This window comes from Falco cherrug, chromosome 9 (genome assembly GCF_023634085.1).
Source record: "Falco cherrug isolate bFalChe1 chromosome 9, bFalChe1.pri, whole genome shotgun sequence".
In the NCBI taxonomy this organism is placed as follows: domain Eukaryota; kingdom Metazoa; phylum Chordata; class Aves; order Falconiformes; family Falconidae; genus Falco; species Falco cherrug.
This window is the reverse complement of record NC_073705.1, coordinates 34,601,585-34,629,027: the sequence shown is the minus strand read 5'-3', so window position 1 is coordinate 34,629,027 and position 27,443 is coordinate 34,601,585. Positions and strand designations below refer to the sequence as shown.

Sequence of the window (27,443 nt, the reverse complement as noted above, 5' to 3'; positions counted from 1 at the left end):
ACAATTCCTAAGCAAACCACGGAGAGATTTCCTGCTCATGTTTCAGCGAGGGCCTTCTTCACTGTAGTCTGATGGATCTAGCGAGATACAAAATCTCTTCAACAAGGTCTTTTGCTGCCAGCTTCAAAAACATTTGAGGCGGACTTATGAATTAAATGCAGGATCTGTTCTTTAGGGAGATACCTGCCTAGCTTACATAATCTGCTTTTCATGGAGAGAAGGGAAAAAGGGGTGAATATGTTCTCCTCTTCCCACAAGGTTAGTCCTTTCCATAGTGTCTCTTTCCTAGGGGTATAGGAAGTGATTCTGTTTTCCTTTTGTTTCTGTTCCTTGCAGAGTTCTGGAGATGTCCATTACTCTTTCATAAAGCAAACCACTGCTTTCTCACTCCCTTTAAATAGGCTTCTGTCGAAGGTATGTTATCTTTGACCTCCACAGGATATCTCTCACATTTCTTACCGTCCAACAAGAGAATGATGCGAAGGCAGTATTTTTGAGGGAGGCGAATGTATAAACGTCTTTGCCTACTAACCCCGTTTCTTCAAATGTATTATCTGGCAGGCTCTCTCCTGATCCTTTAGCAGTTGGGGCAGATGCTGATCCTCAGTAGATTACATCTATGACACTTCACAGCAGCCATACATTCCAAGTTGCTATTACCTCAATAGACTAGTATTTCACCTGTCTCTGCACACAAAAGGGACCCCCCCCAAAAAACCCCCCCCACATGCTCTACCAAACTGTGAGAAAGATGGAAAATGGTAACTGAAACTACAGCCAGCATTCACGGTCAGCAGCTGCGACAGGCTACCTGATGGTCATTTGCCTGCAAATCATTAACACCGGCAATTCCCGAAGACTTACAGGACTTTTCGGCACAGAGTGAAGAACCCTGCCGTACCACGGCATTTATTTGCTAAAGCCTTAAAGGAATTTAAAGGCTGGTTCGGAGACTGAGACGGCGCCTTTCCCCCTGTCCGGGATGATGGTGACCCACGGGGGCAGGGAAAGGAGTGGGACAGAAAGCTCCACGAAGACAGCGCGGCGGCGGCCGGCCGGCCTGACCCGGGGGGACATCTTCCCGTCCCTGCCCCCGCGCTCAACCGCCGGCGGGCCCCGGGGACACCAGGTGCCACCCCCCGCCGCGGGGCGCGGGCGGCTGCAGGGGGCGGTAGGTGCTCACGTACCACGGGCGGAGGGCGGGCAGCAGCCCCAGGCCAGCGCTCGTCTTTACGCTAAACCCCGCACCGGCGGCCCAGGGGCGGGGGGAGGCTCCTGCCGATGCACCCCCCCCCCCCCCCCGGCTCTGGGTCGCACCGCGTCTGTTATCGCACGCCCCCGCCGGTCACACCGGCGCAGGACCCGCCGCCCAGCCCGGGCACCTCGTCGTGGCGGGCGCAGCCGCCGTGGCGCCCAGCCGCGCTGCGGAGCAGCTCGATCGGGGAGGAGGGGGATGGGCGGCCCCGTCCCCTCGCCCGCCGCGGGCCCCGAGCGCCGGCAGGCCGCGGGAGTGCGACGGGCAGGAAGGGGCCCTGCTCCCGGCTCAGCCCCGGGGCGCGGGCGGTGTGGGGGGAGGCGGGGCACATCCCCGCTCCGCTCCTCACCTCACGGCCCGGCCCGGCCCGGCCACTTCCGCCCGCGGGGGGAGGGGCCGCCGCGAGCGCAGCGGGTCGCCCACGTGACTCGGCGCAGTACCGCTGCTCGGCGCAGCGACAGCGGCGTCTCTCCGCGCGGCCGGTATCCCTCCGCCCGCCACCTCCTCGCCCCCGCGGGGCGGCGGGAGTCGGGGTTGCGGCGCGAAGAGGGGCAGGCGGGACGGCGGGCGGGGGCGAGGCGGGTGGCGGAGCGCTGGGGCGGGGCGGCGGCTGGCCGGTTCGCGGGGGACTACTTTCTCGGAGCGGCGGAGGCGGTGGAGGGGGCGGGGCGGCGCTGCCTCCCCTCTCGGAAGCTGCAGCCATGATGGGAGTCTAGCGCTGGCGCGGCGCTGCTGGGCGCGGAGCAGGCCGGGGGGGATGAGCCAGGCCGCGCCGCTGGCCCGCACGCCCTGAGGAGCCGCCACCGCTGCCCCGCCGCGGAGCGCCCGCCCGCCCGCCCGCCCGGCGGCGCGGCCCCACCGCGCGGCCTCGGGCCCGCCGCCGCTGCCGCCGCCGCCGCCGCCCCGGGCGGGGAGCGGAGCGGGGCGGAGCGGGGCCGGGCCGGGGGGGCGCCCCGCGCCGCTGTCACCATTGCTGGGGCCCGGAGCGCCGGAGAGCTGCTCTCTCCGCCTCCGCCTCGCTCGCCTCAAAGACGGCGGCGGCGGCGGCACCCTCAGGGACTCGGCCCGGCTCCGGACCCTCTCTGCTCGGGCGCCGCCGCCGCTGCTCCCGCCCCGCTCGGCGCAGCGGCGGCAGGAGGAGGAGGAGGAGGGGGCAGCCGCCGTCGCCGGGAGCCGCCGCCGCCGCGGGGGGAGGCGTGCCCGCCTGGGGCTGAGCCGCCGGCGCAGCAGGCCCCGCGCCCGGGGCCGCCCGGCGGCCGCCGGCCCGCCGCCGCCTCCCGGCTCCGCGCCCTGCCGCCGCCCGGCCCCTGCGCGCTGTCCCGGAGCGGACCCCGGCTGCCAGACATGACCGCCATCATCAAAGAGATCGTCAGCAGGAACAAAAGGCGATACCAGGAGGATGGCTTCGACCTGGACCTGACCTGTATCCTCCCGCCGGGGACGCGGCCCGGCACCGGGCGCTGCACGTACAGCTATTGCATCAGACCTGCGCGGCGGTTACCTAACGCGCTTCCCGGTGCCTCTCCACCGGGAGGCCGGCAGCTGCTGTTGGGGCTCGCCCGGGCCGCCGCTGCGCCGCCTCGGCCTTCTTTTGTCCGGGCGGCTGCTGAGCCGGGGCCCGGCCGCCGGGCAGAGTAACGGGAGCCCCGCGATGGCGAGGATTCACGTTAGCGCTCCTTGGCGGCCGCAGCCTGCCTGCTGCCGCCCCCGGGTCGCGGAGGTGCTGCTGCCGCCCCCCGGCCCGGTCCGCTCCCGGAGCAGCGCGGGTCCGCCGCTGATCTCCGGCTCTGCTGATTTTTCGGATCGCATAGAAAATGCGCCTGTCCTGCCGTGACTCAGATCCAGAGCATTTTTTAAAATAATTTTTTTGTTTAGTAACTCGTCTTGAATTGCAGATACAGTCGTGGCAGGCCTGTGGCTTTACTCGGGTTGCTTCAGTCTGTGCAGCAGGAGAGGCGAAGCCTGTGTCCTCTGCCCTGATTTTCACAGATTCAGTAAAGTAGAGCTTGTGCTCTTTTGCCATACGATGTAGCAAAGTTCTTGATGACAAGAGGTGGCACTTCTTCCAGATTAAAAAATATACCTTTTTTCCTAATGCCATGCGCGAACAGTGCTTTGGCATAATTTCAGATACAGTAAACACAAGGATGTCTTATAAATGAGAGTGCACTGGGTTTTATCGAGGAGGATTGTGAGCAGTGTAATTCTGGAATATGTAATTAGTATGCAATTATGACTGAGTCAAACCATAGGAAAGCATTGGTAGTGTATAGTTTTGGTGGTCTTTCAAACAATGTGCAGTAGTAGTGGCAGGCAGATGTTCAGCTTTGAGTGCCTTGCAGAGTTAATGGTATGTAGAGGCTGTGCTGTGGTCATGGTCTTTCTCCATGGTGGAGCAAGACCATTACTGGGAGAGGTTTTGGAGCAAGAACCTCGCTTAAGAGTTGGAACTGTCCTAGGAAAAATGAATATTGACAGCAGTATTCAGAGCTAGTCTTATCCCTGTAGAAGGAGTGTTTTCTGTGCTGCAGCAGGATCAGGGTGAAAATTATTCATTTTTGGAGCAATCGCATTCATGCCATAGCAAGCACTACAGATAAATCTAGTTCTTGGGCAGGCTTAGAACTGGTAACAGCTGTGACTAGCTCAGCGCTTGTGCTGTTGAACTGAGCCTTGGCCTAAAATTTTGGGGGCTTTTAAGTGGCCTGAAAGGTTCGTGACTTTAGCAGGTGGCTACTAGCTTTTAGTAAAAAAGCAGCAGCTCTGCTATGTAGTTCTTGCATTCTGTTCATAGTACTGATAAAATGTAATTTTAGGCTTGCATTTTTAAACATTTGCACTTGGTTGTTTCGTTGGCCTATGACTAGGGCAGCTGTAATGCTGATATAGGCCAGTGCAGCCCTTAACTGCTGACTTAACGATAGAAGTCTGAGTTGATTTTTTTTTTTAATTATTACTATTTTTATTCTGTGAGTGATGGGTTTGCTGGGAACTTTGTGGTTTTAAGAAGAGTTAAGTGGTGGCAAAACGACGATGTTCTGGCTTCACAGTTGAAGAGTGTGGTGTTTCAGATATCTTTGCCCAGATATGCCATTGGTAGGGAGAGATTTGTTGATCCAAACAGACCTTTTAACTAGTCATCTGCTCTTGTTAAGAAAATAGGTGAATGTTGAACCTTGGTTTTTTTGCTCAAGGTTGCTAATGATATGCCAAATGGAGTTCATTGCTTGTTTTTTAACTTTGTCTCATTAATTTTATTCTTAGAATTTTACATTAGAAGTAGGCCCCTGAACACTGGGCTTAGGCTGGTTTTCCTAAAAGAAGCAGCTGGCTGCAGTTCTGTAGTGAAATTTATAGAAAAGGTGTTGGGTTTTTTTTTCAAGATTGTAAAACTATCTTTGGAAGAAGCTTATTCTTAGTCTTATTTTTTTTTTGTAGCTGTACATTTTGAACAGATAATGAATGAATGAAGACTGCTGCCTGTACAGTTGAATGGATTTACTTGAAGGCTGACATTGTTGTAGAAGTGAAAGTTTAATTTTTTATCACTTTGTGCAGGCTTTTTAGAGATGTTCTTTTTGCAGGGCTTTGATGGAATTGTTGCTCACCATATCTGGTAGCTGGAAAATAACCTGTTTATTTCTCACACGCATAACAGAGGACTGAGCTGGGAGTTAGCTCTCCAACCTTGTGATGTTAGATGAAGGTAGAGAAAACTTGAAACCTAAGTGAGCTTTTGGGAAAGCAAGTCATGTAGTGAGTGGCAGGAGGACTGGGGTTCAAGTACCCAAATTTACTTTCTCACTGTGTGCTGGAGCTTAAAATTTTTTGATCGAAACAAGCTACCATCTGCATTTCTGCTGTTGGTCAGTTTTGCTTCCCTGCACACCCGTATCTGTAGGAGTGTCCTGTGTTATAGATTACTGGTTATTTCAGGGTAGCTACTTCTGTCAAGCTAAAAGAAAGACTGATATGAGCTGGATAGCCCAGTGATTTGGGCATTTAGCCGGGATAGGGGAAATGGAGGTGTAAATTCCTCCTGCAGTAAATAGTTCTGTATGAGTAGTTGGATGGTAGTGGCTCCAAAATACTTAGTAGCTGGTGATTACAACCTGTGCTTTGGGAAGTGAATAAAATGAATCTACAGTAAATCAGGTGAGGTGCCTCATCTCCAGCCTGTATTCTGTGGTCTTGTCTTCTACTCAACTTGGAGGGAGGGTTTGTGTGTTCGTGTTTTCAGGTGGACGAAAGACTTGCAGTCTTCGTATTTCTGTCACAGCTGATTCTCCCAAGGCGTTGCAGGGAGCACCCAAGTGCCAAAAGGCAGGCTGGATTAGGTGCTGGAGTACCAAATGCCCTTATTTTTGAGGACATCTCCTCCTGTCCGTCCACCCCTCCAGCGTTGGGCTGTGTCAAATCCTTTTAAAACTGGGGCTGGTGCATGTATTACCGTACATCATGCTTGGGACTCTCAGTTCCTGATGAGTTGGTTAAGAATTCTTCTTGTGTGGATAACGTAGGATTTTAGGAAAGGGAAATAGTGACTTCCCAAAATCAGTAGCTTTATGTACATAATACGAGAATAGTCCTCTGTGCTAATTATGAAACAAGTGTCTTTAAAAAACATACTAACATTACTTTTCATCAAATGTTCTTTTCTCTCTGAGCAGTCTTTTTATGTACTTCTTGGGGAAAAAAAATGAAATTAGAAGAGGAAAGGGTTTTAAAGATAGAGGCATTATGTCGGTTTTTTAGTACTTTATTTCAGGTATTGTGTTTATTTCTGATCTATTTGGATTGGTTTCATTTCTGTAACGCTGATACTTTTGGTGCAAATGGGTGAGAATGAAAGGTTGAATTAATGGCTTTTTTGTAAGATGGCTGTATTTCTTTATGAAGCAATGACTACTATATTTTTCTGTGGCACTATGATGTTTGGTATTTCTGAAATTGTGCACCTTGGTTGTTGACCGTTTTACTGCAGGGAACAGTGAAGAGAGTGCATGCAAGTGTTGTGTATTGCATTGATTGGTTGTGCTTTAAGAGGTCTGTGCATAACCGAGTTTAGCAAGTGGCTTAACAATTTGAGACTAAAGTGGAAAAAATCGTGTAACTGCTTCTTGTGCTCATTACAGCTTTGGTTAAATTTTGTCTCATGTTTCCAGGCCTTCTGTTACGTGTGGTAATGGCCATCTAGCCTAAGCATAGAGTAGAGCATGCCTACCCTGATTCTTAATTGAAGCATGTGTTGCTTGTGACCTACATAGTCATATAAACTGCAGCAATATTCAGTACAGATTAGATGTTGGGTGCAGTTTATTTACAAGTCTCGCATGTAGTTTGTCCCATATAATGAAAAGCAGAGAATGCTAAAATTGCAAGTGGAAGCTTCTTAGGATGTCATACTGCTTTATGCTGTTTGCACTCCTAAAACTTGTTGCATTTTTAATGAAATGTTAAATTATGTGACTACACTCAAAATGGCTTAGCTTCCAGGAAAAAGATGAATTAGTGGCACGAGGTATATACCGTGTTTAAAAATAGAGCCCAAGTTGGAAATGCCATTCGTTTGAAATATTTGGTTTCATTTTAAAATTGAAGTTTGTTAGATGTTTTTTCAGAAGTTTTTCTTGCACACAAGTGCAGTAAGGACTGGTAAGGGTTTAGAAGAAACTAGAAAAAACCTACTGGCAGTGCATTTTATTGGTCGAAAAGTATTTCTTTGTTCTGGAGTAAACCATGTTACTTAGCAGTGTTAAGAGCCCGATAGACTTGTTTGGCTTCTGGAGCCTGGGATGATGTTGGGTTTTGGACAAGAAGATTAGTGCCAGTTTTGCTCTGAATTCATCCAAGAAGTGTGTTTGAACAGACAGCAGTAAAACGGTACTGGCTGGGGATTTCCCAGAGTTTGATTCAGTTACCTGCTTGCTGTAGGATGTATTTGATCCTGGGAAAACTGGTCTTTCTGCACATACCAAGAATCAAGATTTTTGAATTGTCCAGATAGAGAATGCCAAGTGGTGATAGATACAAGTGTGTTCCTGCATTTCTTCTTCTGGGGTTAGAGATGTACTGGATTGCTTATTTTTCCTAAAAAACAACCTAACACCACCCCCCCACCCCCCCACTTTGACATATTGCCATAGTACGTGCATGTTTGTGTATAGTGATGTTTGACAGCTGAAGCCTATGCACAAAACCCCAACCATTCGAGCAAGTGCCCTGTTTTGCAACCCTCACTGCATCCATTCAAAGTAACCCCAGCCCCTTTCTGCCCTGCTTTTTGACTGCGGTTCCTTGGAAAGGGACTTAAAAGATGCTTGACAATTTACAGCTCATCTCTTTGTGCTTACTTAAATGACGTGCGGGCTTCCTAATGAACTACTTGATCTTGCATCATCAGAAATTTTTAATCAATGTGCAGTGTTGCTGGAGACTGTTTGCACAAGCTAAACATGAAGTTAAAAAATAACTGCCTGTGCACACTTTTAAATCGACAAAAGCTGCAAACTGGTTCCTGGCTTCACGTAGCTCTGCTATTGAAGTGATGACTATATGTTCTTTTGAAGGTGGGGAAGGGAAAGAGTGCAGCTAATGTGGACGCTTTATAAAATTTTCTTAGATGGTGACCTTTTAGAAAAAAAACACAACTGAAGCTAATCTTCATTGGCATCTGTTTGTAAGCTTAATTAAGTGTGTGTAATTTTCAGAACATCTAAAGCTTTGCCGTTAAACATTAAGAGGGTAATGCTGAATAAAATGCAAGCTTTACTAGGACTGGTACTGGTTTTGAGCTTTTTTTTTTCTTTTTAGGAAAAATTGAAGTTATCTCATACAGTAAGACTGATGAGGTGTTGGCATGTGAGGTCCTTGAGAAATTATCTTTATTGAGGCTGGCTAGTGACTTCAGTGAGGATGGTTAGGTCAGTGTTGAGGACTTCTGAAGATCCCACCCACTAAGCTCTTGGTTTAGCTCTCCTTGTAACTGGTTGACCATGTGTCAACACTGGGTCCAACGTCAGTCTTGGAAAAAGGTTGATGAATTTTGAAAGTGCATCTTTCTAGGAACTTGTGCCAGTCAGGAAGGCTTTTCTGTCCTCAAGATAATTACATGTGACTTCCACTGACTTCATGAGATGGTTACGGTGTATTTAGGGAAAGGATATAGCCTTGAGTGTGGAGCTTATGCAACACTTGAAATGGCTATTTTATTGCCGCATTGTAATAAATGCGGAAAGATTAGTTGGCTTTTGATGGCTGCTAGGCTCATGATCAGCAGATGTCTTTGGGACAAAAATGTTTTTCCTGTGCTATCCAGTGCTACACTTAATATGTCTCACTTAACTTTTTTTTTAATTGCCAAAAGGTTTTGAAGTACAGTGACTGCTGTAGAGAAAGGCAGTATTTACTAAATTACATGTTAAAACACTACGTAGAGGAATACAGAATTTTATAATTTTCTTCTAGAAGAGAAGTGTCTTCCATTTTCTTCCTTGTAGGATGATTTGGACACCTACATCCTCTTCATTGTGGAAGCAAGTGATATAATTTGTTCAGTAATAACATGACTGAAAGAATGTGTTTTATTAACACATTATGTTAAAAATCCCTGTGCTAAAAAATGTAAAGCTACGCCAAAACTAAACTTCAGAATGTATTAACTACGAAGCTGAAATTTTATAGGTAAAGTGTCTTTTATAGGTAAAAGTGTCTATTAACTTGCTTTTGCCAGTTGTGAATCTCTGAATAGTTTCTTAAATGAAATTATATTTTTAATGGATTAATGTTGTTGCCACATTAATACTGCATAAGCTGACAAATTACACCCCTGGTACCTTAGCCAAGAGGCTTCCCTTACGTGTTTAAACAAGAAGGTGGTTCTTGTTTAATGATTTAAGGGACAATAGTTGTGTTCTGAAGAACTGGAAGAAAAGGCAGGCAATAGGCAGCTGAGCTGTCAAATCCCTTAATTACATTACAGACCGAAGTTGCTGTCATTAGTCATAACTAACTCCTTTTTGAAGTGCACCTCTTTTCTAGTTCCGAGTACCCAGCGATGACTCTGGAACTTGGAGCTACATGTGATTTGTATTCATTTACTGTGCCTAATGTAGAGTGGATATTGAAGGTTAATTATTGCATAGCTTTTTCGGGGTGGTAAATGGGATATAGCCTGGAGTTGTGAGTAGTGGTTGCTTCATATACCTGATGCCTCATCTTAAATACTAGGGTAGTTGTGGGCTCCTTTGATTTTGGCACTTTTGTGAAGGTTTTGGGGATTAAAGCTGTGCACGTTTGTGGATTCGTGTGAGCTACTGGGATGGTGACTTCTGTACTGTAAGAAGGGAATTTTATTTGAAACTATGGGAACATTCATAAGTAGCTCTGTAGAGGAGGATCTCTTCTGAAATACGAATGCTTTGTGGGTGGTTGACTCTACTCTGGGTTCAGAGATTGCTGTCAGTTTTCAAGTGTATCTTAGTCCCAGATTGATATTTCAGATGTAAACAAATCCTTGTTCCAGTTTCTAAATCAAGCCAGCGTTCTCTTTGCTCCTGTTATCTGCCTCATTTACTGTCTCGCCTGTGAGGCCCTGAAAAAAAGATGTTTTGTAGAATGGAAGTAAATAATTGTGCAATTAGGCTGTTATCGTGCTGCGTATATCTAGGTTATCTTAAGAATGATTTTTAGGCAATGTAGCTAAAGTAGTGGGGTCTGTGATTCAAATGGTAATTGACTGTGTAGCTAAAATATTAAATTCAACTGCTCTGTGTTTGGGAAGATGACTATTGCAAAAGCTGGTGTTTTTCCCTTTAAAGATGAAGTCCCAGCTTCATGGCCCCAACGTGCAGCAGTGCATAAAAACTGCTTAATACCCATTTTTTTGTAGTGAAGTGCTTAAGAAATGGCTTTATAAACTTAATTCTGCTTTTTTAGAGCTGTAGTATAATAGCTTTTAATTGCATGATTAATTTCCTTAGAAGCCTCTGCTTAATAAATTGCATTGCCTGGGTATATATTGGGCTAGAATTGAAGTAGTTGTGTATTTTCTATTCTTTAATTTCTTGTGTGGGTGAGTTAGAGAAGTAATGTCCTTTTTTTATACTAACATTTAGAGGAGGAAAACACTAGATCTTATTAGAATGAAAATAATATCTACTTTGGGCTTGTTGGTTGAGAAACAATTTATTAGGATGTCCTTATGTCTTGTTTTGCTGCTTGCTTTTATCTTCTCTTGGATTACCACCCCCCCACCCCCAAGTTAAGGTTTGGTTAATTTGTACAGATCCTAGGTTTTGTATCTTATATTTTACAAAACTTTCTAGTGTGACGTTTGTCCTTCAGCCCAATAGCTATTTTAAATTCCCTTGTCTCTGACAGTTTTGGATGTCCTTTCAGACTTGCAAAAAGTTGAGACTGAGCTATTTTTCACTTCCTGTCAGTAAATATCGAAGTAGTGACTCTCTGTGCTGACTTCTTTTTTACTGAATAAAATTATTGTATTTCTTCTGTGGGTGTTTGAAGTTAGGATATGCTTAAGTACGCATTGGTGCTCATTTAAGGAGATCCTGCAAAGGGTGGGTAGTGTGCTGAGAACATGTACCAGGGAGGTTCTGTACTCTTCCTTGAAAGCCTTCATGTTGAGTTTGGTTTGTGAGTTTATCACTTCAGAAATCTCAAACTAAGATGCAGCCATCAAGCTTCTCATATGCATTGCTGCCTACTGAGAAGATCCACTCCGCAGACGTGTTACCTTGAGCAAGGCTGCTTAGCCTCACATGTACAGTTGTCCTTTGCCGCTGGCTCAGCTCTTGGCCTTGGGCTGCTGTGTGTTGCTGCAGCTAGTTGGGATGGCAGGGTACGTATGATAAGATGAGATGTGGCTTCTTCCAAAGCACGAGCAGAAACAAAAAGCCTTTTTAAGTGGACCTCTGCATGTTTTGACCTCTAGAAACTTGTGACTGTAGGGTTTTGTTCGGTGCTGTAGACCTGGACTTGAAGTTGAGTGAGGAGTTGAGACCCAGTCTTTGACTCCTCAGCTGAGGAGTTCTTTCTGTCAAATTTTACACGAATAATGTGGTGTGCTGTTGCATCATTTGTTATGCACCTGTTTGCTCTTGGCTTTGTCTTAATGGGAAGTGTAGCTTTTTTCTGTCCTGTAATATCATCAGCTATTTTAGAGGGATTTGCAGGTCTTCACAGTAAGCTTGTGTTTCCTTTAATATCCCCATGCTTTCCTGTCTTTATTTGTGATTCCAAACCATGTTGAAATGGAAGTTTAAGATGTCTCTCTCAAGTGTTTGTCAGAACAAGATCTTTAATCTTTTCATGCTTCCTTGTTACCGTTTTTTGTATTTATGCTGTGACATTTCTGAGGTTGATAGCATGTTTTGCAAAAAAAAGAAAAAAGTGTCTGCTTATTAGGTAGATTGTGTGAGTTTTTTCCAATCTCTATGGCCCTTTTAGTTGTTCAGCAAAGCCTCTGTATGGCACAGAGCTCCAGGACACATTTCATACACCTCACAGATGAAGGGACAGACTCCTGCTCTGGGAATACTTCCCAAATGCAGTATAGTAAAGCCCTGCTGTGGGATGGAAGTGAGTTGTGGTTGTAGCTGGTTCCTGAGACAGCCTGGCAGTATCATCTTCAAGCATCCTCTGATTTACTACTTCATGCTGTATGAATTTGAGTTCCCCTCTAGACCTTTTGTCAGCTCCGTGACCTCATCTGGACAGGTTTGCCTCCTGGATATGAAGGAGTTGCAGTTTTGTTCCTTGTTTAGGTTGCTGCGTTTAAATTGCAATCTGAAAGATTAAAAAATAAAAAAAGATGTTGTAGTTGAAATACTGAGCATTAAGGGGTTAAATGCATTTCTTCTAAATCATAAGATGTTTTTCTTAGCCACATCTGAGTTGGTCTCTTTTCTTGTTCTTTAAGGCACAGATGGTAGAATTGGCAAGTGCAGCTGGCTGGCTGCAAGGAATCCTCCTTTGCTCTGAAGAACTTTCTTCCTGTTCGTTTCCTCTATACTTCCCAATCATCCAGACTCATAGAAAAATAGTAAACTTACTTTGCATTTCATGCTGGGTAATGGCAGTGCCCCCTATTAAAAAAAAAGTATGCATGTGCACAGACTAATCAGTATATATGCTAGAAACTTCTAGATTTGGCTGGGTATATTTTTCTATGTCGTCTTGGTAGGGATGCTGTCATGAAAATGGCACTAATAGGAGCTTGGCCATTTGTCAGGACTCTTAAAGCTGTTTGGGGATGGAGTGTGGACACTTCTCGTAACACTCCCCCTGTAGCTTCAGGCTGTCAAGCTGTTGAGCAGCAAGAACAGTTCTTTTTTTCTTGCCATTGCTATACGGACTTGTTTAAGCTGGAGTTAAAGGACTTGAGGTTAGCACACTGACACTTCATAGCTGGTAGGGCCAGATGCACCACTAGACCATGTTGCATGGTTACTGAAGTCAGAATTCCTGAAAATTGCAGACAAATTGAGACAACAAAGCAACTTTCAGAGACTTCAAAGTCATGTTCTTCTGCTCTTTGGTGTTGCTATCAAATGGGTCTTAGGGGTTGACAGCTTGGTAACCCCATGCTAGAGGCTGGTTTCCTTTGCACTGTGTCCCTCTGCAGCCAGGAGGGTGATGGGTGTTGTGTAGTGGAGCAGTACTGACAGCAGCTTGCACACAAATGAGGAGTGGGCTGTTCAGGAGTGGATTAAAGCGAGTACATGCCTTGTCTGAACTGGAAGTGAAAATTCGTGTTCCTGGCAGTTGTAAAGCTTTTTTCAGGCCATAGATTCACCAATTTAAATCTATTCTTTGTTAAATAAGGTACATATTTAGAAGCTGGAAGCTGAGGCTCAGGAAAAAAGCATTGTCCATTTATTTGCAGGTGTCAGGTTCAGGTTTTGCAGTAAGTTTGGCTCCAAAGCATGACTGGAAACACTGATCATCATTCACAGCTTCAGGAGCACTCAGTTTGTTTTAAATTCCTTTTTAAAGAAAGATGAAATCTAATGCCTTGTAGCTCTTCCTGAAGCCTTTGCTTGTAAATGGCTAATAGTTTTAAAGTTGTTTTTTATTTGCATTTTGATTTAAAACCTGTCATCAGTGTTGGGTTTGAAAAGTAAATCTGTACGTAAATTATTAAGCACTGCATGCTCTAGTATGTTTATAAAATAGGAAGATTAGATCATTTGCTTTCTGTTTTTCTGCTAATAGCTGCCTTCATGAGTAGAGCGAGGATAAGGGATTAAATACTCTGAAATAGGACTTCATAAAATTACTTATTCTAATGACTCACATTCTAGATACTGAGAATGTTGATCATTGTAGGAAAGCCTATAGCTGTCTATTTTTAAATCTTCCATGTGGCTGTTTAAAAACTTAAGAATTGGTAAATATTTCGGTATGCTGCTTTGGCCGCCTTCCGTTATTAGGAGAAAGGCTGAATTTGTGAGCAGAATCAGTTACAGCATCAACGTGAGTAATTTGCCTTTATATCTGTATGTATGTAAAATTTTTACATCTATACTGCATATTCTTTAATTTGATCTTGGCATAATGTGAATATATAGACAGCTATTTTTGAAAGTGATTATAACTGCTGATTTGCATAATGATACAGGATTTTTCTCATAGCAACTGGAAAGACTATCATCTTTAGCATGTGGGAACGATTTCAGGCTTTAAGAACAGTGTTCTGTTAAATCTACAAACAGCATTAGAGCAAAGACATTTCTGAAGTGGTGTATGGATTACTTGCTTTGGTATGTCTCAATATTGACAGAGTATCGGGTTTTTTGTTGTGGCACTTGGTAACTTCGCAAAATTATTGGGTGCTTACATTTTAAGTTTCCTTGGGTATAGCATAGTGTCATCTTTGTTCATTTGAAAGCTGAAGTTTTGTAGTTAGAAGTACAAATTTAAGTAGAGGATGGCATTTTAATGTTGTGCTGTTGCGTATCATGAGTCTCATGTATTTTTTATTATGATTGCTAACTAAAATCCCAGTCTCCATGTTTACAAGATTGAGAAAGGAATGAGTGCTTTAAAAACTGTTGAAAGCATTTCTGGGAATGGATTTCTTAGGAAAAGCTACTTTGGCAAAACATGGCTGGGTTTATTTTGGTTTTTAGGAAGCCCATTTCAAGTTTTGGTAGTTCCGACAGTTTGGTTAACTGTTTTGTGTGTGTTGTAGAATGGTCTCAATAAATGGCTGAGGCTTTTTCTATTTTCATTTGCCTGTCTTTTAAAAAAAACAACCACCCAAATTGATAATGAACTTACTTTAGATCATCAGTTCTTCCAGATTTCTAAAATTATTGCTATCATTACCAATTTCATGATGACTCAGAATTACTGCTTTGAATGTAAGCTCAGTTTCCAAGCTGCTTTGTAAGAAATCCCATTGTGGTAGCGAATATCTTAATTTCAGCTTTGGAAATCAATGTTCAACTAACTGATGTGTGAAAAGCTGTGTCTCTGAACTGTTGAGCATGACTGGTGATAGAACTTGCTGATGATGCTCACTGGACAGTTGCTTCTGTAACTGGCTAGGCTCCATACCCTTTCATGCAGTGATCACAGGCTGTCCCTGAGGACGACTGTTTCATTCTCCAGCATCAGGAAAAAAGCAAGCTAGTACCGCTGCAGTAACAACCATCCCCTTCAATTTCTGCAGATCTTGGGGCATCCTTTTGCAGGAGAGGAAAGGGTGGAAGAGCTTGGTTTTTATGGTAGCTTTTTCAATTAAGTGCTGAAATGGCTATTTCTGCTTAGAGATTTAGATCATCTATGCAAACGGCAATAGCCGTTCACTCTCTTCTTCCATCTTAGGTTGATCCTTAAAGCAAAAACCATTCTTCAGTTGCTTGAATCAACAAAAGTTTCAAAGCAACATGCTGCTTCAGCATGCTTGTCAGAAGCATATATTAAAAAGACATAAAATTATCTTCAGCAGACATATGAATGCATTTGTCATATGTCACTTGCTTTCGTTTGGTGCAGGAGAAGCCTGCAGGCATGCATGTGTGCCTTGGAAGAGTGTCATTTGCTTGCTGTGGCCAGTGTCCTTTAATGCCAGATCTGTTGCAGACAGAAGAGTGAGTCAGCAGTGGCGTGTGAATTGCATTCCAGTCTAATACTTTGAGATAATAAGTAAGGTACTACAGGATGCTTTTATTTAGTTGGAAGAGAAATTGGCTTGCCTATTTGAAAAACAATCATGTTTTTCTAAAAACAGCCCCCACCCCTGCCCCACTGTTGAATTGTTTGTTTTTCAGCAACACTTCAGGTTTTGTGCTGTCAGGTTGCAAAACCTAGAGCATACAACGCTCTTACTGAATCAGTATCAGTAAAATTGAGTCATACACACACCCCCCACCCCCCACCCCAAGTCTCTTTCCATTTTACTTACGGGCATAGTGTTAAACACCTTTTGCGATACCAGCTCTGGGTTTAAAAATGCACCTGTAATGATGCACGGATAAGCTTCAGCATTCAATTCTGCTGGCTTGCTCCAATTTAAAAGAAGAAATGCATGCAAGCTGTGCATTGCCCTTGAGGAGCGAGGGAGGGGAGAAGGGGTCATGTGAGATGCAGCAGCCAAAAAGGGATCGTGCTTCCCAAAAATGTGAGACCGCCTCGGTTATATTGGAACACTTCAGCCTGTGTGTTTTGAGGCTTTGGTGTTTGAATGAATCTGTGAGCCTGCAAATGGGAAATGCTGCTGTTGAAGGTGTTCTGTTCCCTTCACTTGGGGTGTCTTGTCTGCCTTGTTTCCATCTTGGACCAGCTGGGAATCCTGGAAAGTATCTTGTGTCTTAGCCTCTTGAAGAGGAAAAGCCAACAGCAGAAGAAAAACATCTGAACGTAAAATGCAGGCTGAAATGTGTGGAAAAAAATGTGTAGTGAAGCTCGTGATAGTAAGTAGAAATTTTAAGCAAGTTACATGGTAGTTTGGTGAAGTTTGGGCATCTGTCTCATGGGTGATATACTACAGTTGAAACTGAGTTTTGTTTTGTTTGCGGTGTGTCAAAATGAATTAATTTTACCCCTGTTGCTAGCATGAATACTTGTCTTCTATGGAGAAGTGCTGTGGAAAGCAGGCTAATACACTGGGTTATTTTGCTGTGATAATTTATGTAGCCCTGCTGCTTGGAGCAGGACACAAAAGGAAGTGTTTTTGAGAACAAGTGTTAGAACTGGCAGTAGGTAGAAATTGGGAATGAGGAGGGAGTGATGGGTTGTGCTAGCTGTAAGTCAGGTCGTTCACTGTTAATAGGCATGGAGCAGGTGCACATGATTTATAACCAGTTTCTTCTGCTTATGGCAAGTAGTAATTGATAAAATAGTAAGTACATTGCTAATTATATAGCGCCTTTTGTTAATTTAACAATGAGGTGTGGACTACTTGCAGAGTAAAGTATGTTCAGAGTGAAGTTCAGAGTTTTAAGATTTATATGATTTGATAGTATCTGAAGTTACCAGCAACTCTGAAAGTTAAGCAACTTACTGGGTTTTTTTTTGGGGTGGTGTTTTTTGTTTTTTTCCCAAGTTAAGCTTTTTTAGGGTTTGGGCAAGTACAGTATAAACTGGAGACCAGATGCAAACCCCTTTCAGTGTCTGTATTTAAGGCAGCTACAGATATTTACTTGAATTTCTTAAAAACTTTCATATTTTTCTCATTGCTAGCATAAATAATCTTTTTGATGTATTTGGATTACAACATAGGAAATGCTAATTCTTTTTTTGAGAGTAGAAAGCTATTTCCTTGTATTCAGTCCTTAACGTTTGACTCTTCTAGTTAACTGTAAATGCAGAGCTTGGTCCATGCTGCTTCCCTGTGAGTACTCGGGCCAGTGGAAATTCTGCAAGGATAGAGTATTTTGTATCCTACTTCAGGCTTTTCTTTGTGTCCAAGTAACTGGAATATTAATATCTTGGAAGCTGCTGCAGTGCCTTCCATTCTGATGATTACTATGATTACTCTTTAGAGCTTGTTATATTTTAACCATAAAAATAAAAAGTGGAATAACTTAGGTTGAAAGAGGCCTCTGGAAATCACCTGTTTCAGCCCCCTTGTTTAAAGCAGGGCCAACTTCAAACAAATCATGCTTTGTCCTTATTCTTTCTAAAATTAGTTTGAGGAGGAGTATGTTAATGCAGTAGGGTATGGTCTGTTTTCAAGCTGCCAGTTTCATTTCTGTTTTGCTTTTCAGTGAAGCTTCTTCACTATATTATCATTTCTAATAATGTGTAAAACTCGGGAGTACTTTCTTCAGTTAAGTTTAAGAAAAAAAAATCCGTATATTGTTACACCACCAGGAAAAGTAGTTTGTTGTGAATTCTTTACTACATCGGCTCTAGATGTAAACTTAAAATTTTCTTACTTGGCCTTTTTCCTTAGTGCTGTTTTGTTTTTACCAAGAGGTATTTTGCCTAAGTTCTTTATCTCAGGCTGCTTTTGGCGAGTGAATTACAGGCAGTTCAGTATAAGAATCTGGAGTATTTTTCCAGAAGTGGGGAATTTTTAATAACCAAGATACATAATCCTTTTTGGATCTGTACATTCCCTTGTATTGCAATATATTACATTTAGGCATGCCGGGCTACCTTAGCAGCTTCTGTAGTGGTCTGTTAAATAGGAATCGTGTAAAGTGATAAAACTGTCAGTGTTTATGTAGCCTTGCTAAGGCTTGCATGCCTGGAATGTGCTTTTTTCGCTTGTTTTGCTGTTTTGTGCGATACATCTATTTTGGGGTCACTGGGGATTTGAACATGGTTTTTAATTTGGAACATCTTGCAATTTAGTCACACAAGACTATTTTAATAGTTTCCTGTTGGATTTAATATGCCACTCAGACTGTAGAGGCAGACCACTGTGTAGCACCTATGTGATTGTAGTGAGGCAATGTATGACAGAAGTGGATTACTTGACTCTTGCTTTTCTAGTGGATTGCCTTCCTAAAGGATCTTGGCCATCAGCTGCCCAGTAGCATAGACTTCTATTAAGTTACGTGTTTGAGATTAAGCAGATTTCTGTTACAGTGGCAGTAGTCCAAGTACTGTCTTTTCAAAAGTTTCCCTCCTGATTCTCCCCCACCCCCATTTTCTCTCAGCTTTTATGGAAAAGATCCCTTATTACTGCATATATAAAGCTGAATTGCTCACATATGGGAGTCAGTTGGAGTTGTTGCTCTGACTTGGGTACAGCTATAAATTTGATAAATGTCCATTTAATACTATTGTAGAAATTTCACATGCTTTACAAATGTTTCCATAACTGGCATATTCAGATATTTATCCAAACATAATTGCTATGGGTTTTCCTGCGGAGAGGCTTGAAGGAGTATACCGGAACAACATTGATGATGTAGTAAGGTAAGTTTTATTTTTCTTTTCCTTAACTTACTTTTGTAAATCTTAAATATGCTTTTCTGTACTCATTTATGTTCTGCTGAGGAAAGGATGTATGTTCGGATTCATAGAAATGGCAAGATTTTTGGATCTCATAAATGTTGCCTTGTTAGCTTTCCTGAAAAATGTTGGAAACAACGAAAATGATAGTTTCTAGAGTTCTAGGCCAGGCTGCTGTTCTGAGTTGATCTCAAATGCATATAATCTGCTCTTTAGTGTGAAAAAAAATTACTTCAGTAAATTCTGTTGGCGTAAAAGGAGATTCTTTACTTTTAGAAAGATGTCAGTTCATGTCTCTGCTCAGTGTTGAGTTTCCTTGCATAGCTGATGACATTTCAAAATATGTTTGCCTGTATCATTTCTTCAGTCGATAAATGAAATGCTTGATAAGTTAATTTTCATTTAAAGTAGTAAATATAGGTAACTTTAAAGGCTTTTTTATATGGCTGTGTTCAATAATTGTGGATAAGGATAAAAATCAGCTAAAATTTGTCATTGCTGGTGATGCTTTATAGCACATCTTGTAAAAAAAAAAAAAAAACAACAAACTGAAAACCAGACAACCTACAGGTTGTCATTTTTAATGCCAAATAATCTAATTACTCTGTTCTACTGGATACAGCTGTGGAAGGTGTATTTAGTGTTTCAGGAGCATTGCTGTGACTTGTTTAGTCGGCATCCTACCTGGAGAATGTGGTTTGAGACGTTGCATTAAAAACTAAGCAGAAACTGCCAAATATTAGTGTTTTTAAGACCTTAAGTTCTGATTTTAAGTCATGTGTGATGCTCTTGAGAACTTGGGCGTTTGAGGTCCTAAGTTCAGTAGCTCTCCAGGAGACTTGGTGTTTGGGGATGGGGGGGATAATGCAGTAAGGGGCATGGTTATGCAGTGAAGTTAAAGTAGGTGTATCTGGGCAAGAAAGTGCTGCTCCCGGGTTTGAGATGCCACAGAAAGTTTCTCACGGTCGTGGGCAGGCAGAATTAGCACTGCTTGAATTTCACTGGTAGCTGTTTGCATCCAGGTTTGTACAGAAATGAGTTGAGACGGCTCCTTAGTTCCCACACTGGGAGGAATCATAACCCTCAACTCAGAGTCAGTTGTCTGGAGGCAGTGACCCTGCTCAGCTGCAGTTAGCTTCAGCCGAGTTCGAGGGGGTTTCAGTTTTGCATGTTTAACGGTCCTGTTGAAGCTCACTATCCATGAATAGTACTGAAAACGTCAGAGGCTGCACTTGAGCAGGCTTGCAAAAGTGACCTTGTTCTGTCATGTGGTAGTGAGAAGTCGCTTTTCCAGAGCTGGTTGTATCAGCGAGGTTCAGCATGGCAATCTGTAATTGCTCTCATACAATGTGTATGTCTGCTAGAATTGTTAAGAGGTGTGAAGTTGTGTTTTCTAGTTGTATCATTGCACACAGCTTCCTCACAAGAAAAACCTTTTGCTGTCCTTTTGGGACAGTTAAAGGCTGTCCCACAAACTCAGACTATCTTGCCATCTTTCTTCACCAGCAGTCAGAGCCACCTTTTCATTAAGTTAATGTGTGCATTGCATCTGCCATGTGAAATATGTGGACCCTGATGGACTCCACCTTTGGAAATTGTAGGACAGGGGCAAAGGCAGGGCTTTGAATAAATGACGTGGGAATAATTCAAATAAATAGGCAGTAGCCTTTGAAGGCCCTCTTCCATTCACAGCCTTTATTTCAGTTACTTTTGTATGAAGGAAAATAAATTTTATTGGTTAAGTATGTAGGTATGTGAAAATTAGACTTTTGAAAGGGGATGACTATGTAATTATTAAGTTGTCCATAAACACTCAGATCAAAAGGAGTGGTGATCACCTAAAACTGTAATCAACCAAATTAAGATATGGAGAGATGTAAATCAAGTGCCTGTTTGGAACTGGATGCTAAAGTAGTGTTGTTTGTTGCCTCCTATTTTTAAACGAGAATAATGCACAAATTGTCATCATGCAGCATTCTGCACATCGCAATCAGGAGGTTCTCATCTGCTCCTGTCGTCTTTTTATTGTGGAATTCTTCTCAAAAAGCTTTTTATGCAGAAGTTCAACATGTTTGAGCTCTGGAACAATTGGTATTGAGCCAGGATATGCCAGTGGGCTTTTTCTGAATAGCTAGTATCCTGACAAATGTAATGCTAATATTGTATGAGATGTACGACCTGGACTGCTGGCTGTTTCCTATGACTGATGCTTTGAGAGGTTTTGGCTGGAATTTTGTCCTTTGAAAATACCTGTATGAAGACTTATACTGAGCTTTGTGGCTATTCCTGGCAGAAGCAGAGTCAGCTCTCCTTGCTGTCCCATGTGTTTTGCACAAGCAGGGACATCTCCTGAAACAAATCGCCATGTCCACAATCTTCCTTAATCTCTCAAACTCTGCCAACAGGGGCACAAGTGGGAGTCATGAAATATTTTTGCCAATGAAATTGGAATCTCATACTCAATGCTGCACAAGGAGCATTCACATCTGTTCCTATTTTAATGCATTGGTTTAACCACAAAGTTCTTCTAGGTTCTTCTGGAATATTATGACTGATAACCAGAGCTTGTTTTTGCTTGAGCTTTCCAGGATTTTAGCAGCTAGTGTTTCTTTTCAATTTGAACAGCATGTTCTGTCATGGCTAATTAAATTCCTTCTGGCTGATGTGCAGATACACACTGTTGATGATGTTAAGTGTAAACATTTGTATGTTATTTCTTCTTGAACATTGCCAGGTGACACATCATATATAATCATGGCAATTTTGATGAATCATGTTTGCAGTTTGGCTCTCTGAGGCTTGTATGTGAAGTTTTTGTTACAAAATGAGCATGAAAATGATATGAATGTGAAAAAGTGTAGTGGTCTTGCTCCTTCTTTCTGAACTCAGAATATAATCAGGCACTGTCCTCAGACTTCAGTAGCAAATAATGGCCATTTAAAAAAAATGGTATTAAAATAAATTATTCTGGTTGTTCTAACAGAAATATGAATGTTATTTTAACTGCTTTTTTTCATGGGAAATACCACTGTGGTAAAGTGTTTTGCATAGATGATCAAATTGGAAGTAAGTGCTTAAAGATACTTTGTATAATCCATGCTTTCTGCTTTAAAAATAAACTACCCTTCCTCAACTTAATATATGGATGTGCAGGTATCTTAAAAATCAGCACAGATTGGACCATAACATACATATTTCAGTTGCAGGTCAGATCTTGGTGGCCTCCATTGCGTAAGTAGCCTTATTCATACTACTGCATTATTTGTATGAGTGAGGTTTGCAACATGCTGCCTCCTTGACTTTGAGGTACTGTAGGGCCAGCTGGGACTTGGAATGCAGAACTGCACATGCTGGATGGTACTTTAATGATGCTGTAAAATAAGGTCAACATTATTGCAGTGTAATTAATACATGCCTTTTTTTTTTTTTTTTCCTACTTAAGGTTTTTGGATTCAAAGCATAAAAACCATTACAAGATATACAATCTGTAAGTATGCTCCTGTAGATGTATTTTCCAAAATAATGATTTCTAAAAATAGCTTAGGAGTGAAAGTGGCTTGTTACTGTACTGAAGCAGAGCTAGAGATGTTTTGCACATTTCTTAAAACAATTAAGCCTGATTGAGAGTACTATTACTTCATTTAGTTGAGCTGAGTGAGGTTAAATGAAATGCTGGTGTGTATGCATATTACTTGAAAGCTTTTAAATGACTTGGCATCTATCCCATCTGGAGCTTGTACCATGTGATTAAAAAGTGAAAAGTAATTCACAGCAGGCTTTCTGTTAATGTATTAATGTCTGCAGTGAAGAAATTGCCAAATGAGTATTTTCCTGTTGGTGTTTTTTTATTTTTTAATCAAACTGTATTGGTACCCAGGTTCTGTTTGCTTCCTCACTTTTCTTGACTGTCCCTGTTTATTACTTTGAAAAAGCTGTTGCAGCAATTGGTAATGTGATGGTTTCTCACTTTTGTAAGTGTAATGTTTTCCTCTGAAAATTTAGTTACGCAGAAAGCTGTTCTTGTTACTGAAGGGATTTTTTTTGTTGTTCTGATCATCTTTATATGTTAGCTTAAACTAATTTCATTTGTATAAATGATTTGGTGATGTCAGCTGATGTTGAAAAGTAGGTCATGGCTTTCCTACCCCTCATTTTTTCCCAGAAATTTAAGTTGAAGATTTATTGATCTCTGAGATGTTACAGCTTTTTTCTTTTAAAATGAAAGTTTCTAAATATCTGCAATTAATGGAAAAAATAATACTGTAGTATGGAAATCTGGGCAATGCATTTGCATTTTAATATGTCAGTCTTCAAAAACAAGTATTAGAAGTATGCCTCTAAATTACTTGAAGGATTATGCACCAAGCAACTCTTACTTCCTGATGTTGGAGTGAAGTGATACTAGAAGCTGAGAAACGGTATACTGGTTATTGAAGTTGTCTGTAAAGCCTGGGGTAGGACAGAATAGAAAAATATACATAAATAAAATGTATTAAAATAAACCCATTGGACACTTTTTGTACAGTTCAGTAACAAAATTTTCTCTAGCTTAGAAGCTCTTCAGAATGTTAGCCTTTTATAAATACTGTCTTGGTGGCACTTAAGGGCGGAAAGGACAGTGCTTCCTAGAATAGCTGATAGCTCCTTCTGTGTGTAGAGGCAGTTCCCTGAAGAGGTAACTTTCTGGATATCTTCCTTTGAAGTCTTCTGGAGCTCAGCACTAAAAATCTGTATCATGTAAAATCTAACTACTGTGGTTTTATTAGGGCCCCCTGAAGCCTCCTGACAGCTTCTGCTTTTGTTTTGGGAGCAAGGCAAAGCAGAACAGGACAGATATAACGTAGTTTCCTCCTGCTTCTTGGGGCTGGGTTCAGCTGTTAGATTCTGTGAAGTGTGACTCTGGTATCACTTAACAGGATCAGGGTTTGCTGAGCAGCCTGATACTGAGCTGGTTGTTTCAAATTGGCTTGAGAGGTGACAGGTAAAAACAATATGTTGCTGTGTGTAAACTTGTAGGTCAGAAAGTAAGAGTTTAGTAAGACTTCTGTGCATCTTAGCAAGTAGCTCCTCTGGGAGGTGGTACTTGAAAAGCTTCCACTTCGCTGTCTGCTAGCAACCTCATTTTACTTCAGAAAAAAAGCAAAAATCAATCCCCCAACCCTACACAGGAACAACTTTAAAGTTTTTAAGTGAGAACTGTGAAGAGACAAGCATGTTTGATGTTTAGTTTGCTGATACATGTGCTTTCAATTGCGGAAAGAACTTGTCCAGGTGTGCCAAACGTTTTTGTCTTCAAGTTCTTCACATGAAAAATGTAACTTTTCAGTTTTCAGCGCAAGAACACCCCATGGATTTTCCTTGTTGCTAACTTCAAATGCAAGTGAAACTTCTTAAAATTACTATATTCACCCTCAGATGAAAACTTTTGCAAGATAAAACATTCTTTTAAAATGCATGGGTTTTCTTCTTCCCCAAAACATGGATCAGTTGCAAATGAAGATTCAAGTGATAACTGCACAGCTTGGAAAGCATAACTTTTAAACTGTGTATCTCTGGCTAGAGAGGCCAGGTTGTCTCTTCATTTTTGTGCAGGCAAAATTTATACACACATTAAGTACATAAATGCCATTAGGTGAATTGTTGCAGTGTTTGGTCATGAGATGGGGAAGAAATTGCAGCCTTCAGGTATTTTGAACAGCATCTCTTTAGATGAAGCTGATCCTTTGTAAACTATTGTGTGTGCTTAAAAGAAGGGAGGTGGGAGTTCAGAGGAGTTATGTACTTACGTTCAGAATTCTTTCAAACACTGTCATGGGGTTTAAGTTCCCTTAAGGTAGTTGTTACATGGAGTTGATAATAGTGTGTGTGTTGAGCAATTTTATTTAAAAGGATTTGGAGACATTTTTCTGAACTGATGTTTAAATGAGGTCAGTTATGCCTCATCCTTGAATTTTGGCTTTAACTTCCCAGTGAATGTTTGAGCAATCAATTTCTTTTTGTTCCTTGTTAGTGTTGGTTTTCGCATGTGTACCTTTAACCCTTTGCTGTTTCTTCAGTATTCTTTATTTTAATATATTCTTCCACTTTCATCTCCTAACTTCACATACTACCAAATAGTTACCTCCCCTATTGTAGTAATCTCAATTTTCAGTATATTTCTTTTAACTGTCCAACAGTCAGCTAATTAAAGGAAGGAACTGTAATGAACAATGTGGATTTTATCTGCATACTTTCTGTAGCTCTGTGTGCATGGTATTGGGCTTTGGCATAGACTGCTGTCTTTTTGGTAGCCTGTAGTCCTGTTGTCAGTGGGGTTATGGTTATGATCAGAAAGGTGCCTGGCAGGCAGTACTTAGGATCTAGGTTGCTTTAAACTAGCTTTAATCATAAGGAGGATTAAAAGAACGATGCCAGCTCACTCCCCACCCCCAAAATCCAAAAAAACCCTGTTCGGGTTTCATCTGGCAATCTGACCGTATTACAAGTCTAACGGTGTTTAAGGAAAAACAAATGTATTTTAAATGTTAGGCAATGGAAGCATCCCCCAAAGTGTGTGTCAGTGGGATCTCTGCTGCAGATAAGTGTTTCATGTAATGAAATGAGGGTGTATTTTGTACAGCCGTGTCTGGAGCTCTGCATTTGCTGTGTACAGCTCCTGTAAGAGGGCATAAGGAGTGACATGGCTATGTTCTGTGCTCAGTTTCTATCCTTGGTGTCAACAAAACTATTTTCTATCCCTTATGGTATTCTACTTGACACTCTGAAGCTTAAAAATTTGAAGTTTTTTTTGCCCATAGGTGACTTTTTAAGATGTTTTGAACACTTTCATCTCTTGATACACCTTTAAACTGGGTGTTTCTTTAAAAGGAAGAAGGAGACTTCGGTGAATAAGATGCTTTGTGCTAACTGCTTTGCTTCCTAGCAGACTCAACTTCCGAAGTCCAGATGCTGACTAGCTTATAACAGGCTTTGCCCAGCATGACTGATGGCTGCTCCAGGCATGGTGACCCCATCTTGGGTGTACATACTGTGTCTAACATTTTTTTTCTCAAAGGTTCGGGTGCAGATAATGATTTTTTGAGTCCCATCAGCCAGCTTAACCTGCACTGTTTCACTTCTGACCTAGAGAAAGTATCAGCAATGTGATCAGAGCTCTGAAAACTGCCAGACTTTTCCCTGGCAGAGGCTAGAGTTGAGAAGGCTCTGGAATTCAGAGAAAGGGAAGTGCTGAGTGCGTGTGCAACCCCAGCAGACCTGCCTGTCCCTGGTGTACAAGTCTCGTGAACAAAGCTCAATGAAGCATGTGAGGCTCCAGTTATGTGCAACAGTCATACAAGTAGGAGCCTCAAAGTTTGCATGTCTGAAAGTGTCAGGTATGCTCCATGTGGCTCCTAAGGCGGCAGTCATAACATGCCTATTAAAGAAATACAAATTCATACCAGTCCTGAAACTGGTGTTGGTATCTGAACCCTATCAAGAGTACAGGTTCTAATCAGAACAGAAAATCTACATGTGTTTTGTCTACTGAAATGACTGTCAATCACTGTCTCAACCTGGAGTCCTGTTGTTCTGAGGCAAGATTGTTCTTGTTTTCGTTTCTGAACTGCATTTTTGCTTCTGTTATGTAGGGGTGCATCATTTTACCTGCAGAGAGCAACTCCAAGGAAAATTATGGAGGGCATCCACTTCATGCCTTCTTTCCCCTTACCCCCAATATCTGGTCTAGCTTGTTTCCTTGGAGCATGCCACTTTGGCTGTATTAGAGCCCTACTGATTGGATTGTTTATATCTGGTCGCTGATGTTTGTCTCTAGGCAAGTCATCCTCCAAGACTAATTCAGTCTTGGTTTGCTGTGCTACTGGCTAGCTAGAGTGGGTCTCTTAGAGTGGTGAGATAGACATAGATGCAGCTCCAGAGTCTTCAGAAATGTGCTATTTTCCAGGGTCTGTGAGGGGAAAACTAGGTGATTGGCATTTTGGTGGGGTTTTTTTTCCAGAGTTCACCAAATTTCAAGAACAAATGCCAAGTTGAAGAGAAGTATCACAATATCTGCTTGATACAAGTGATCTGCACTGTAATACTTGGTGGTGCTTCCAGTTGCCTGTGGTGGTCTTGTGGTCCTGTAATTGGACGAAGAACGCTTGCTTGGGTTGCACTGTCTAAGGGTCCTTGAAATGTCCTTGTGTGATCCCCATCACCCCTAGTACCCATGTTGTTGTTGAGGTGTCTTGACATGTGTTTTGAGTTCCGAGTGAGTTGGATGAATGTCATAGCTGTATACTCTTCACGTGTTTGTGTGGGATCATAAAGCTGCTCATGTGGCTAGAGTTGTTAATACAGTATTAAAAAGTAATAATGGATGCATTCACACAAGTAATGTGATACACTGAGACTCTCACTGCCTAAAAACATACTGATGGACTACAATTACCATACGGCAGTTTTTCAGTAAAATAACTGATATTTTAGTGAGCAACTTCATACATTTGCAAGAAGACAGCTTTTCTGGATGTAACTTGTAGCTGTAGTTTTAAACGATAAAGATGATGGGTATGTATGATTTTCCCATATGTTGATTTGTATGTTCCAAGGTGTGACAGATGTTGGGAGTGTCTCAGACTTGTCTTGAACTCTTATATATTTTTCTTTTTTAGATGTGCTGAAAGACATTATGACACCGCCAAATTTAATTGCAGAGGTACGTTTTTACTGTCTAATATGTGTTCTCCTCTTTAAACTTCAGTGTTTCTGAATG

The 27,443-nt window shown here is 42.3% G+C and overlaps 1 protein-coding gene across 2 annotated transcripts in view; it reads left to right on the top strand.

Moving 5' to 3' along the window:
• Window positions 1-1,965: 1,965 nt before the first annotated feature.
• PTEN (phosphatase and tensin homolog) overlaps window positions 1,966-27,443 on the top strand; it is a 65,685-nt gene continuing 40,207 nt past the window's right edge. Inside the window, exons 1-4 of one of the 2 annotated variants that reach the window (XM_055721339.1) lie at window positions 1,966-2,678; window positions 18,568-18,652; window positions 22,131-22,175; window positions 27,343-27,386. In XM_055721339.1, the coding sequence (XP_055577314.1) occupies window positions 2,600-2,678; window positions 18,568-18,652; window positions 22,131-22,175; window positions 27,343-27,386 (253 nt within the window). In that variant the 5' untranslated portion in view covers window positions 1,966-2,599. Of the gene's footprint in view, window positions 2,679-18,567; window positions 18,653-21,898; window positions 21,920-22,130; window positions 22,176-27,342; window positions 27,387-27,443 lie in introns of those variants that run through there. The other variant, XM_055721340.1, reaches the window with a different exon arrangement.